The sequence below is a fragment of the Hemiscyllium ocellatum genome, chromosome 1 (genome assembly GCF_020745735.1).
Source record: "Hemiscyllium ocellatum isolate sHemOce1 chromosome 1, sHemOce1.pat.X.cur, whole genome shotgun sequence".
NCBI classification, from domain to species: Eukaryota; Metazoa; Chordata; class Chondrichthyes; order Orectolobiformes; family Hemiscylliidae; genus Hemiscyllium; species Hemiscyllium ocellatum.
The window spans coordinates 107620271-107635729 of NC_083401.1; the positions used below are offsets into that span (position 1 = coordinate 107620271).

General features: G+C 40.0%; 1 protein-coding gene across 7 annotated transcripts in view; it reads right to left on the reverse strand.

Moving 5' to 3' along the window:
- Positions 1-10327: 10327 nt before the first annotated feature.
- The window catches only part of LOC132819636 (uncharacterized), a 34377-nt gene continuing 29245 nt past the window's right edge, over positions 10328-15459 (reverse strand). For 4 of the 7 annotated variants that reach the window (XM_060831255.1, XM_060831246.1, XM_060831237.1 and 1 more), the window contains 3 exons: positions 14910-15135; positions 14704-14771; positions 10328-14360 (listed from right to left, as the gene is read on the reverse strand). In XM_060831255.1, the coding sequence (XP_060687238.1) occupies positions 13502-14360; positions 14704-14771; positions 14910-14924 (942 nt within the window). In that variant the 5' untranslated portion in view covers positions 14925-15135 and the 3' untranslated portion in view covers positions 10328-13501. The remainder of the gene's footprint in view (positions 14361-14703; positions 14772-14909; positions 15136-15459) is intronic. The other 3 variants (XM_060831273.1, XM_060831265.1, XM_060831281.1) reach the window with 1 other exon arrangement.

Consider the following 15459-nt stretch of genomic DNA (forward strand, 5'->3'; position numbering starts at 1 on the left):
CATGTGAAAGTGACGTGACATGGTCAGTTTGTTAGAACTTTTTTGATTATCAAGAGATTGGCATATACAGAGAAACAGGTTTATAATAATTGGAGTAAAACTTAATAGAAGGGTAGAGAGAATAAAACAAAACTAAATGAGTTTGTATTAGAAAATAATAAGGAGCATACAAAATGGATACTAGCATGGGAGGAACCGGAGAACTGGGAGGAGAACTTTGGGTTTGAAGTCAGATCAGACTAAAATAGGAAAAGGGATTAAAAGCAATTTTTGGAAGAAGTTTTCTTGGACTCTACTTGAATATTTGAAAGTTATAATTGGCTGCATATGGTGAATTAATAAGGTGCCACTCGAATATGTGGAATCAAATGCTCAGGCATTTTTCAACCTTATGGTGCCAACTGTATGTTTGAGCAATTTTTGATTATTAATGATATTGAAGATCAAATAAGTGATGAATTATATTACATTCTATTTAATAGTGGTTAGTTGTTATAGGGAAGAAACTAAATGAGGCTGAAAGTATAAGGTTTTCTTGCTGCTTTATGTTCAAGTTATGTCAATTTAGATTGACAAATATGAAAGATGCTGTTGATGTGGATGCAACTATCAATCAAAAACACAACTAAGGTTTTAAAATAGTTTGGTTTTGCAATTAATTATGTAACAGGCCTATGAGATAGATAAATATATATGTATGTACTTATTTATACCTATATTATGTTGAAAATAGGTTTTGTAGTAAGTCATGTAGATTTTTTGATCTTTTTGGATGTATCAGTTTTAATGGTTTGGAATGACAGTTAATCAATAGGAGGTAACATTACATATTACAAACAGGTGGATAAATTGTTCATTGGTGCCATGTTATTTTGGCATAGATGCATGGAATTATTAAAATAAGAGACAAGCTGTTCTAAAAAGGATAATCTTAAAAAATATTGATCATATGAAAGAATGAATCAGACGACTGTAGTAAATGATTTCACTGAGATGATGATGATGACTTTTAAAGAAACCATTCAGGAATTGAGCATGTATTGTTTAACCAATCCAAGATTGACAATGAGGAATATGAATTAGTAATCCAATTAGAGTTCAGGGGGTAGTGGTTAGCAAAAGCTAATAAACCAGGGTGTTAGCCTAATGTAGAAGAAGATTGACAGAAGGAGAGCTTCAACCAAATGAACAGAATTAGAGACTTGGACCCATTCAAGCAGTATCACAAACAGGTATTCTGAAGTGATTGACTGTAAAACCATGGCTTTTATTAAGAATGTTTGAAATACTTGTTATGATAAACTTAATAAGTTCTGTAAAATTAGTGAAAGCCTACTTCTTACTGGAATGGATCTTGTTAACTAATTGGAGCTGGTAAACATTTCGATTGGCTCTCTCGAAGTCAATCGATAACTGTTTTACATACATTATGTTTTTGACAAGACCCAATTGTTAGTAGATTTTTCTTGGTGTGGACATTACAATCACCCATTTGTTCCATTCCCTCCTCAATGTAAAATTCAGTTGAGATTTGTGTTGAAAATAGAAGAACTACTAAAGATTGCAGATTGTTTTATGTATCTTATTTGAATTGGAAATGGTGATTTTAGCCTATTGTTAAATGAATGTTTTCTGATATTTAAAACTGTTTTGTTTGTTTAATTATCGAATTGTAATAGGCATTCCATTGCTTGTCCTGAAAGCAAAAAAAAAGTATGTGGATTTTCAGTTATTCTGTTTCACTATCCCAGTGTGGATGTAAGTTGTGTAGTGGAATCCTGTCCATAGCAGACTCTGAAGGAATTGCCCAGAAAATTGAAGATTCTGCTGCGCAACTTCTCTACTCCTGAAACCTTCTGCAAGTATCCATTTAAATCAAAGAATGTGGATCACTTTCTGATGAAATTACATAAATAATTAAGCAGAAAATATTTAAACTTCGGACAAACTATTCAACTGACTCCATATTTACCTCACACCTTCAACTACATCTCCCCCAGGGCTTTCCCTCTTCCTCCCCCCACCCCTTTTCCCCCAACTCCAAGACCAGAAACCCACTTGCATCATTGCCTGCACCAAACCAGCCACTCCCTTCCCCATTCCCCCCTTCTCTTAAGCTGAAACCTCTTCATTCCTCAGGGCCTGACCCCATTTCTCCCTGCAGCCCCAATTCTTCAAATTCCCATCTCATTCCAGATCTGGTCTGCCTTGAACCATCCCACCCACCCCAAGTACCTGGGCCTTCGTTCATCAGCTCTGGACCAGATCTGCTTCTGTTGTCCCCTTGCCACTGCCTCAGGATCCCCCCTCTCCCCAACCTCCTGACAGACCCAGCCCCCAAGAGGTCCTGACACTTCCTTCTGTCCTCTGCTAAATCCAATTTCTCCTACCCTCCCTGAACCACTAGAAACATTACATTGCTTACCTGATAGGATATCAGTGGGTAGACTATCCTGTTGACGTTCTACTCGCATGGCACCCTATTTTCATGATAACGTACTTACACAGCCAAGGTTGCAAGAGGGACACAAGTAGTTTACAGAGAGATAATGATATAGAGGGAAGAAGTTTGCAAATGGAGTATAATGTGGGAAAATATGAAGTTCATTTTGGAAGAGAGAACAAAAGGGCTATTGTTTATATGGAGAAAAACTGCAGAATCTCCAACACAGAGACTTGGGGTACTTGTACATGATACATAGAAAACAGGTGTCACAGGCCCAGCAGGTAATCAGGAAGGCTAATGGACTGTTGGCCCGATTTCAAGGGGTAGAGAGTAGGGAAGTCTTACTGTAACTATACAAGATGCTGGTGAGACAGCATCTGGAGTACTATAAGCAGTTTTTGGCTGTGAGAAATAAAGCTCACTGTTCAATAATTTCAGTCCAAGTCAAATTCTGAAGCAGCAGTTTTATTAAAGTGTTCTTGCAAGAGCGGGTGTCCAACAAGTAGGCACACCGATTAGAAGGTTACATTACGATTTATACGGTTTAGTTGAGTCTCTCAGCACTCCCCTTTTACCCTGTTGGTTGCTTTTTCTATTGGGCATAGCCTATCGCAAGCTCTAGCTTCACACCGCCTCTGTTTACATCTCCCATTCCTCTAAGCCTGTCACCTCCCCCCCCACCCCCGCCACCCCCACTCATTTATTTTATGCCTTATTTGGTTATCTTGTTCATACTAACTCCCTATGTGCATGACAATTGCAACTGTCATGTCAATACATCTGTTTCTACCCGTCGACCACCTCCCTTTTCGGTTAGTTATTTCTTGGTATGCACCCTCATGATTCCACCTTGCGATTTCTGCAGAAGCAAGATGCGGCCACTTGTAGCTGTTTGTGCAAGCATATCTAGCTTAAGATTCACGCCCCTCATGATTCAGCCTTGTGATTTTTGCAGAAACAACAACATTTGCAAGCGCCTCTCACAATTCCCCCTTTTTTAAAATAAATGTTTTCTGCATTTCCCTCACATGTCGCCCCCACATTTGCAAACATCATACCCGAGGCTTTATTCATCTTAGCCTCAAGGTCACTCATCCCCTCATTGTTCAAGAGGTAGAGTTCCTCTGCCTGATTACCTTTTAGGGACATCTGTTTTGCCAAAGCTGTCTCAATCAGCCATTGGGTTAGTTCCCATACGCAAGGTATGATACAACAGCCAATTGCTACCAGTACCCCTGCTACCACTATCAGGGAGGTGAGGATGGAGACTACCACTCCCTTCCATTTCCCAAACCATGATTCCAGCCATCCCGTGAGTGATGTGTCTACTCCATAATTCTCAGCCATTCTTCCGCTGAGGTGGTCAATCCTGGCAAGGCATGAGTGATTGACCTGTCAGGTGTTGTAATTTTTGGAATAAAAGTACAACAGCTCCCTCCTAACATCACAACATATGCCCCCTTTTTCAGCTAAGATCATATCTAAGGCCATTCTGTTTTCTCAGGCCATTCTACTGGTTGCATCAAGCTGTTCTGTTATGCCTTTGACTGCATCCCTAGTATAATTGATGAATCTTTGCTGATTATAGAAAATATAGTTTATCCAGTCCACATTCTTGTTGACCATTACCCGCCAGAATAGAGCCGATTCAAAACCTGCTGTAATCTGGTTGCAAGCCTTGTACTCATCCGGTACCCCTCCAGGAACTCCTATAGAGTCCTATCATCAAAAGAGGTGTCTAATAATGATTTTTTACTCCTTCCCCTTTTTGTTGCTATCTTCTCCTTTTCAAATGCCAAGGTGAATGGGATTGCCAATTGTACAATTGCACATATCCCTCTCCAATCTGGAGGTAGGGTGGATCTCAATATTTTGCCTCCACGGTACCACCACAGATTCGCTTGGGGAACCTTCAGTGCTGAGTAGTTCTCTCCCTTGTCCGTTTCGGTGACATTCTCAATTTCTATACATGATTTCAGCTCCCCCAAGTCCCTGGACCGATTTGTAGCTTGCCTATGCACACACGATGTGTGATTTCCGACTGCGGCTGAAAACATAGGGGAGGCTTTTAAGTCTTTCTTCTCCAAGAGAGGGAACGTTAGAGATGAGGAGGTACAGTTCCTATCATTCCATGCAGTTTTAGCCTGATACAGGGCTATCATACATTTCATGTCCTTCCTGTCTTGCTTCCAGCCGAGCAGAAAGGGGACGACCTGAGCCACTGGTCTACCGGAGGCACATGCATAGCAATTGCTCTTATTCGGACTTTTTACAGTATAGTTTACCCATTCAACCCAGGCATTTGCATCTTTGTATCCAGTTTCTATTTCAATGGTCTGTTTCAAGACCTTCGCCTCTATAATTGTTACCACCTTAGGGTCATTGGGAGGGGTGAAAGCTGATATTATCCAGTTGTTCTGCCCATTTTCCCTTTCCTACGTTAATTCGGAAACAACAGCCTGAGAAATCCTTCTCGTTTTGTTTTCATTTCTATCTCAAATGTTTCATTTGATTGTACCTGATAGGTCTCCCCCCACCCCCCGATAGGTCTTCTCCCCCCCCCCCCCAGAATTGCTCCGTGTCATGTGGTCTTCTTTATTGTTAAGTATATTGGGTTACACTTTTTTTATCAGGACAATCGAGAGCTGGTCGGAAGGGGGCCTGGTGTACTGTGACAAGGCCAGTATACCAAGTACTATCCCCATAGGACTTTAGATGTATCTCTGACCTGCTGTACTGTCTCTGATTATCTACATTCCCACAATTTACTAAGCTGCATGCATCAGTGAGTATTACTTGCATATTATCAGACTCCGGGACCGTTAATAACAAGCATGAAGACGATTTTTGACAAAATCCCAATACTAAGAGAGCTAATATCACAACCCTAAGCATTCCCAACATTCTACAATATTATTGAAGCACTGAGACACTTTACATGCAATCTATATAAAAAAAAATCCAGCGCTCGCGTTACCACAGTATAATCAGTCCCTTAAAGTCTATTTAGCCTGAGTTTCAGTGGTTCTTGTGTTGATTCGGCCGTCCAGACTTCTTTTTCAACCAGGGATTTCACTGGTCCCTTAATTCTGGTGTAATGAGTCCAGCCTTTCTCTGCCGCTCTTATCGCCGTTTTGGTAGTCAAAAGAGCCTGGTACGGTCCCTCCCAATCTGGCTGCAATTTAGTTTCTGTCCATGACTTAATTAGGACCCAATCTCCCAGCCAGATGGGATGAATGGTGAATTCAAGGGGCAGAGCCTGTGCCAATAAACCCAGTTTCCTGAGGAAAGACAAAGAGGAGGACAAGCCCAGTATATACTTCTTTAAGAACAAATCTTTAGTTTCTGGGATTGGCTGTTCCCCTTTTGTTCCCAAGTAGGGCAGGCCAAATAATATCTCATAAGGGGACAGCCCCAAATTTTTCCTTGGGGCCTTTCACACTCTCAAGAGGGCTATAGCTAAACACTTAGTCAAAGGGAGTCTGGTTTCTATTATTAATTTAGATAACTGCCCCTTGAGTGTCTGGTTCATTCTCTCAACCTTTCCTAATGAAGGTGGATGCCAAGGAGTATGGAACTCCCAGGAGATTCCTAGCCCCTTCATCGTTCCCTGGAGTACCTTGGAAGTAAAGTGAGTTACTTGATCCAAATCTATGCACTCCACTATCCCGTATCTGAGAACTGTGTGTTCAAGTATCATCTTGGACACCCCACTTGCGGTGGCAGTGGCCAGAGGATATGCTCCACCCATCCTGATAAATGATCAATTATTACCCACATATATCTCAGTCTTCCCACTCTGGGTAATTCAGTATAATCTACCTGGATGCTCTGGAATGGTCTTAGCCCAGGTTCTCTCCCTCCTGGGACTTGTTTCCTTAGTACCTTTTTGTTTACCTTTCTGCATGTTATACATCCCTCACATATCTGTTTGGCTATCATATATATCCCTTTGCATCCATATGTCCTTAAGATTAAATCACACATCGCTTACACTCCCCAATGACTCCCCTGATGTAGGACAGCCATAATCTCTCGCATCATCATTTTATTCACCATCTCCCTCCCATTGGGTAACATCCAGCACACAACCACTGTCTTTGCGGCCCCTAAGTTTTTTAGTTCCTCTTCCTCCTTTGCAGTAAACAATGGGGTACCCTGAAGATCTGGCATTACAGGTGTTAGAGAGTATATTGCTGCTCCTTGTGGATTTAGGGCTGCTTCTTTAGCTACCTCATCGGCCAGTCTATTTCCTCTTACTTCTGAATCATTCCCCTTCTGATGTCCATTTACATGAACTATCGCTATTTCCCTCGGCAGTAACGGGGATTCTAGTACTCATTCTATCAGTTCCTCATGTGCTAGTTATTTTCCTTGACAATTTATTAGTCCTCTTTTTTGCCAAATTTTTCCAAAGGTGTGCACCACTCCAAATGCATATTTGGAGTCTGTGTACACTGTTCCTTCCTTGTCTTCTAAGGTTCTGAGAGCTCTTTCTAGTGCATAGAGTTCACAAGTTTGGGCTGACCAGCCATTCGGCAGTCTTCCGGCCTCGATAACGTTTCCCTCTATTACAGCATAACCATTATGTCTCTCGCTCTCAATCATCCGGGACGACCTGTTGATAAACAAACAAGCTCCCGCATAGAGAGAGATGTCCCTTAGGTCCATCTGCACTTTTGTCTGATATTCATAATATCAAGGCAGTCATGTTCTGGATTACCAGGGGCCTCCCCGTCTCCCCGCCACAGGAATGTGGCCGGATTTAAGCAACTATCTGTGACTAACACAAGGTCATCCTTCTCTATTAAAATTGCCTCATATTTCAGGATCCTAGAGTCTGTGAGCCATCGTCCTGCTTTCTGATTTAATGTGGTCCGTACCTGGTGTGGAGTGCTGACTATTAGGGCTCCCCCAAAAGTAAGTTTCTGACTTTCTTCAACTAATAAGGCTGTTGCTGCCACTGCCTGCTCATACTCTGGCCACCCCCTTGAGACCGGATCTAGCAATTTAGATGACTAGGCAACCGGTTGTTTCATTTGCCCCCATCGCTGGGTTAGGACCCCTGGAGCCATTCCCCTACCCACTGTGGAAGGGCTTGTCTAGGGAGGGTAATGCAAGGATAGGGGCATGGATCAGGCTCTTCTTTAGTTCTTCAACCAATTCCCTCTCCATCTGTCCAATTCAATAATTTAGGTTCTTCCTCCAATAGTTTCAGATATAATTTCTTAGTTTTCTGTGCATATGAGTCTATCTATAATCTACAGCACCCTGTTAGCCCCAAGAATTTTTGCAACTCCCTTTTGGTTTTGGGCAGTGGCATTTCCACGATTCCCTTTATTCTTTCTGGGCTTATTTTTCGTTTTCCTTTACTGATTAGCTGTTCCGAATACTTAACTTCCTTTTCTACATACTGCAATTTCTTCTTGGAGACCCTCGATCCTTGTCCCAGCAAGTTTAGTAATTTGTGGCCATTATTGCTTTGTCTCTCCTTTTGCCTGTTACCAGAAGATCATCTACATATTGTAACAGAGTAGTCCCTTTGGGACTACTGAATTCCTCAAAGACTTGTTCCAACACCTGACCAAAGAGATTCAGGGATTCAGTGAATCCTTGTGGGAGTACTGTCCACCTGTACTATTGTTTTTGTCCTGTCTTTGGATCTTCCCATTCAAAGGTAAACATATTCCTACTTCCTTATGCCACTGGATATGCCCAGAAGGCATCTTTTAGATCCACTACACTGAACCATTTATGGTCATGGGGAGTCTTACTCAATAGTGTATAGGGGTTAGGGACCACAGGGTGGCGGATTTGTACCATTTGGTTCAATGCCCTCAGGTCTTGTACCAGACGTCTGATTTCTTTCCTGGAAGAATAGGGGTATTGTAAGGGGACATGCAGGGTTCCAATAATCCATCCTCAATCAACCCCTCAATTACCGGCTGCAATCCCCTGCGTCCCTCTGTTGAAATTGGATACTGTCTTTCGCATACTACGTCTCCCTCTCTCTCTAAACTGATCTCTAAAGGAGGTATTTGTAATCCTCCACGATTCCCTTCCCGAGCCCATACCGTGGGTTCTATTTCTTTCTTCTCTTCCTCGGTCAGGATGGCCATTTGAATCACTAATCTTTGGTCTCATACTCCAATTTTCCAGAGTATGATTAATTCCTCCTCAATAAATTACTTCCAGTATCAGGGATATATAACAGTTCAGCTTCAACTATCTCTTCTTCACTTTCAGATTTTGTCCTTAATGTATTTGTAAAATCCCTTTGGATTCTCCTTAACCAGTTCAGGAGCCAGTTCAGTAAATGTTCTCTTCACTCTGTTGAGGACTTCAATATTATTCCAAAACTGTGATGACCAGAACTGGATGTAATATCTATTTCTGCCCTGACAGAAGCTTTTTACAGGTTTGGCAATATTTCCCTGTTTCCTCACCCAATATCTTATATCCTAGATCCCATATTACTAATTACCCATTCATTACGCCACATCAACTTCAAAATCTATAAACAATAAGGTACCCTGAATTGTGGTGTTACAACTATATTGCCTCATCTCATTCATCTTACCCTTTCTGAGAGGCTTGTCAAACGCACTGAATATTTCTTTGTGTGTATCCATCAGATTGCGTCTACATACTGCTCCATCAAAATGTCGTTGGATGCTGCACATGGCCGAATAACTGGCAGAGAGTGCAAGATGTAATCGTAAGCCTTGTTACAATGCACATTTTGTAATGGTGAGATGATATTATGAACGTAAGGCATGATTTGTGGTTGATGCAGATTGTTATTAAGTGAGTACTGGGGGTGCAATGCATTGAACTCAATAATGCTGAATGTGCAACTTTTAGGATTAGGTATTTGAAGATTCATTGACAGATTTTCACTGCTTGTGAGATCATTAAATCTCTTGAGACACTGCGCCTAGGCTCCTGGGGTTAGACTGCTAGCATCAACTGCATGGTTTTGTGGCATCACTGCTGTTTATCCTCCGGAAGGCCTCCTGGTGGATAGGGAAATCACTCCTGCTTGCATCAAGGCTTCCAGTACACTATTGGAGAAATTTAGAGCAAGTCCTTTGTCACATGGAGGCTTTTAAAAATAATTGTTGTTCTCCGTTCCAATTCACTTCTAAAATGAATGCCAACATTGGTTTGAGTTATCTGCTGACTTTAAGGAATACAAACTGGTTTGAATCCCTTGGGCCATTGCTCAATAGTATACATAGTCCTGCACACATGCCACAGTTGTGCAAATGCTGAAATAATGTATGGGTTCCTGTTTCAGAATCAAGGGCATGGTTTGATCACAAATTGTGATCCCTGTGCCCATTTTCAGGAGCTACCAAAGTGTGCCTGAGTCTACTGTTTCTAGGTGAGATAATTAAGCAAGATGCCTCATAGTTTGTCCTGTTGTTAATGAAGGATGCACAACTTTGGAAGCATTGCAGTGTTGTCAATATGTTTGGATGTGTCACAGGAAAGTGACAATATCTAGAGCCAAAATGACCCATGACCTTTCCTGAAGGAAATTCAAAGGAAATCATTTGTTCACATTCTTATGGTATCACATGAGCAATGCATAGAGACTGAACTCTAGTGTAATGCTTGTCTGAATTTGATGTCTACAGTAAATGCCTGAATACTAAATTGAACACGTATTGGAAAATATGACGAAGAAATTCTAAGTGTGACCAAGCAGGAAATCGAGATATGCACGCTGACCATGCTTTCACTCTTTCGAAAACTCTTGCTAATTTGCCTCTGCTCCATATTTACAAAGAGGAGCATTATAAAATTTATAATGTAATAGAGTATTGTCATTTGTAACAAATATTTTATTGTAGTCCACATAAAATATTCAGAAAGAAAACTGTTAATAATATTCATGATATTTCTTTATATAAGTTAATATTATCCACATTTTGAAATGGGAAAGTGATAGTTCATTTTTTTGATGCAGCTTCAATTGTTATTAACTAACGTGCTGCATATCAAGTTTCATATAAAGCATTGACAGTTATAGAAAAGCTTCACAATTGATAAAACAATTCAATTTACAATATTGAACATGAATATATTTTGTACAGAACTTCCAAACAAGCCCTCCTGAGGCTTGTTACTCCAGAATGCTCTCACTTCTTCTGAGATTATCGCAATAAGTGATAAGTGCTTTCATTCACAGTCAGTACATTGGCTTTTTGCAATATATACAGTACATTCATCACTCTAGCTGTCTGGACAATCATTTTTATGGCAGTTTTTTGTGATTGCATTTGACCTCTTCCCGACCACTTAAAACACACAAGTTTCAACAGCCAGATAGTAAAATAAACATCAGCTTCTTCCTGTTAACACCAATTTCAAAGATGTTGGCTGTATTTAGATGTACTTTTATGTTGGTTGCTTCCTTGCCAATTTGCTTTGCATACAAAAAATGCTTTTTATTTAGTTACATTTCTGTCCATTAGTAAAGTTTCAGCTACAGGTACCTTTACCACATATTGCAGCATAAATGTTCACTTTTTCTCTGCAGGGATTTATTGTGTAATTTTTAGAAAATAGACCATTATGCATGTTCTGCATTAACTTGTTTGCCAAAGATATATGTGGCTCAGCGTATTTGTCAACAAACAAGAGTGTGCCACTGCTAAGTGTTCATAAAGTGTATGGCACTACAACAGTTTTATTGTGTTTAAATCGGCCATCACACAGTGGGCAAATATACACTTGCTAAAAGCAGTGAGGACTGACTTCCTATTTCCAGTTAAGAGCTGGAATAAGGAACTATGACTAAGTCATTCAAAGGACGAGATGTGTGAAACTAAGTTCCCTGGAAGTAAGTCAGCGAGCAGAGAAGGTGTGATAAGGTAAAACCAAGCTTGTATCAACAACCAAAATTCAATACTACAGACAGCCAGGAGGTTGTAAAAAAAAATGAAGAGGTGAAACTAAAAGCAAAGAGAGGGCTTTATAAAGTAATGGAAAGTAGCATCAAGAAATATCTAAATATGTTTAAGAAAGAGTTAATAAACAGGAAGGTAACTAAGAAAAGTGCCAATTAATGACCAAGTGAAGATAGAAGACACGGTCTTAGTTCTAATGAATATTTTGTTTTTACGGAATATGGGAATAATGCATACATTGTAGTTTAAAAAGGAGTGTATTGGGATAAGGAATGTGAGAGAGCAAATATTGAAGTGTTTAGTATCTTTTAGAAGTAGTAAACTCATTATGCCTAAAATGTACCCCATGCAGCTGAAAGAAACAAGGAAGGAAGTATTGGAGGCTCCGAGGTGTTCTGAGGTTGCAGTTGTGGCGACAACATTGTTTAAAAAGAGAGACTGGCATTACTCGAGTAATTACAGGACCCTCAACCCAAATTACTAGAAAAAATTCAGAGGAATAATGTTTGTTGTTTAGAAAAATGTGGATTAATCAAGGATAGTCAACATGGATTTGTGAAGGAAAGGTTTTATCTAATGGCTGCAAATTTTGAAGAAGTAATAAAGTGGGTGAATCAGCGTAGTTTGTTTGATGTAGTTTCCGTGGGATTTAGGAAGGCTTTTAACAAGGTCCCCAAGTGCAGACTCATCTGAAAAGGAAAAGGACCAATGGGAAAGTGGCAGACTGGATTGAAAGTGGCACATCACACTGGCCAGGAGTTACTTCCATAACTTCCATTGAGTTTATGTGCTGGGTCTCTTGATTTTCATTCGAAATGTCAGCAATTTAGGTTTGAATATAAAACAGGCACTGAAACTCACTCTGTGAAAAGCTACAAGCGACCGAACACCCCATCACATTGAAAAGATACTGTTTAATGTTGAAGCCTATTGGTGTAGAAAATGGAATTAGTCTAGATTACTCTTTTTGGCCACCAGAGATATAACGGACTGAATGGTCTTCTTCTGGATTATGAAGTTTCTACGTTACAGGGAGCTGCTCATAAAGAGCAATGATCAAGGGGGGTGAGCAAAAGAATGGGAATAAACATTGAAAGGCTCAAAGAAAAATACAATGACAGACTTAATGAACCAGTGGTACTTTTTCTGCACTATACCAGGCACAAAGTACCACATGACAGCATTGGTAAAGATTAATTGAAAAGATAGTGACCCTACAAATTCTCAGAGACCCAGCATGTTGAAAAGTTGGGTGTGCTGATAAAAGGGACTTGCAAGAGTTTCCATCATGCTCGGAACAAGCACAAGTTTGACCTGTCCCATTCAGATTATATGAAATACTAGGAAATCAAGCCAATGAGACGACTCTTCCAGAGTTACTGCAGCTCCTGGCTCGTCTTGTTCTTTGATCTCAATGCGAGAGAAGAACAATTATCCATGATTTGGAGATGCCGGTGTTGAACTGGGGTGTACAAAGTTAAAAATCACACAACAGCAGGTTACAGTCCAACAGGTTTAATTGGAAGCACACTAGCTTTCGTAGCGACGCTCCTTCACCTGAATCACCTGATGAAGGAGCGTCGCTCCGAAAGCTAGTGTGTTTCCAATTAGACCTGTAGGGCTTTTGCCCGAAACATCAAATTTCCTGTTCCTTGGATGCTGCCTGACCTGCTGCGCTTTAACCAGCAACACATTTTCAGCTCTGATCTCCAGCATCTGCAGACCTCACTTTTTACTGTTGGACTATAACCTGGTGTTGTGTGATTTTTAACAATTATCCAGGAATTGTAGTGCATTTGGGAATCTAAGCTTCCAAGACACTAGAACTGATTTGAGCATTTTGATTCACTCACTTGCACATTATCTGAGCCCTTTTCCGAATGCCCCCATCCCACCTTCCAATGAGAACTCTTATTGTTCCCAAATTGGCATGGGTTGCCTGCCAGAAAATATCTAAGCGAAGTGACCCATGTCCTGGTCCTTTTATCTTTTAGATTTTTTTTCAGTTTAGAAACAGTAACTGGTTTGCATTATGTTAATCAGAAACCATTGTCTAAGGAAGCCAACTGAAATCCAAAAATACATTTAATGCTTAACATAATTGTGTTTCAGTAAGTCCCATGTTGTTAAGTGCATTCTAATCCTCCAGGTCATCATCCTCTCCTGCTGTTGCTGCTTCCAGTGCTGCAAGTGCAGCAGCCACCTCTGGATCTTCCCCATCAATCCTGAGTTTCACTTCTTCAAACAAATCGACACTGAGTTCTTCATCAGTAGTAATAGGAGGAGTATTTCCTAGATCTTCATGCCCATTTATGGTATACATTTCTGTATCGGAAGATTGGTTGGAAGAAGTTTTGATTTCATCCGTGTCAGTTTCCAGATTGTATTGATTTAATTCAGCATTTTGTACATGCAACAATAAACCGTTATTTGGGAAGTCAATTTCTTTGTTGTCAATTGTTTCCTCTCCTCCTTCATGGACGTGACATGCTTTGTCCATGTTTTCTGCTTCAGTGGGATGTTCTGTGGATGGCCCATTAACTTTATGACAATCACTTTCTGTTTCTGGGTCATGGTGCTGTGCCAGTTCATCTTTAGATGCATCTTTTAAATTATTGTTTAAGGAACAGTTCTCTGTATTAGCGTTTTGAACTATTTCATCATGTTCTGCAACTGTGTAAGATTCTGGATGTAGAAGTTTATTATTCAGTGTGTGTATTTCATCTTTGTCAGTGTTGTGTTCAATACCTTCCACTGTTTTCTCTTCTGCACGTGTTAAATTCTTTTCTGATACATTAATTTCCTTCCTTATGATTTCTATATTTTGTTCTTCCAAGTTTATCACTTTGTCCAAAGTTGAAGTGACAATATTGTTGGTTTTGATGTTCCTGTTGTGAAATGAGGTCTCATGTTTAATGTCATTGTTTCTATAATTTTTTTCGTTTTTCACACTGTTTGGTGGTAGTTCTCTTATAATAGTCGGTCCAAAGATGTACCTGAAACAACAAGAAATAACGTTACCACATGCCTTTGTTTTGTTAAGTGTTAAGAACAGATGATGTGATTGAGGGCATTATCATACTGTCCTTCCACTTCACAGAAAGGCTGGTAGGATCAAAGTTTCCCTTTCTGCTTTTTGCTCAATAAAGGGTTTCAATGGGATTGAGAATGGCACCAAAGCATTGGGTGATATTGTGACAGTAGAAATACATCATGATGGATAGCATTTAGAGTTTGAGTTCAGACCTGCGCAAGAAAAGAATGCTAGGATGTTGTGTAGCCTGAGCCAGCAAAGTCATTGAACATCATCTTAAGTGTTGAATCTAAAACTTTTCTCACCTTCTTATCATTCTGCAGCATCTGCACCCCATCTGAGCAGTTGTAGTTGTAATCCTAGGAGAAACGAGCTGTGTAAAATTTTGAAAAAAAAAACACATTGACATCATGAAATGATTAAATACAATTACAATTAGACATAAAATAAAACAAAGAACTGTGGATGCTAGAACTTTGAAACAAAAACATAAAATGCTAGAGAAACTCACCTGGTCTGGCAACATCAATGAGAGGAAAACAGACGAAGTGTTTCGGAACAGTGATGTCTCATCCGAACTTTGTTTATCACTCAACCAATGCTGCCATACCTGCTGAGTTTCTCCAGCATTTTCATGTTGTTTTGTGACAGTCAGACATTTTCTGTCCCAATACCTGCAACTATGATGAGATATAAAAACAGAAATTGCTGAACGGGTTCAGCAGGCCTGGCAGCATCTGTGGAGAGAAATCAGAGTTAATGTCTTGTGCCCTAACCTTTCCTCATAACTGCTTTTTTGGTTTTTGTGATGTTAAGAATTCTGTAAGATTTCTTCAAAGGCAACAGAAGAAATTCATGATCTTAGCCAAAAAAGTGATTTCTCATTGGAGTAAAATGGAAGTAAGAATTAATAAAAAAATCAATAAAGTAAAATATTTTACTGTTGAGCATCTTCTTTCCCAGCTGTATTGAGAAGTGTTGCAGCTAGGACTGAACAATATGCTACTTAAGGGATTGTATAATTCAGTAGCAAAAGGCAAAGAAGTGAAAAACAAGAAGGA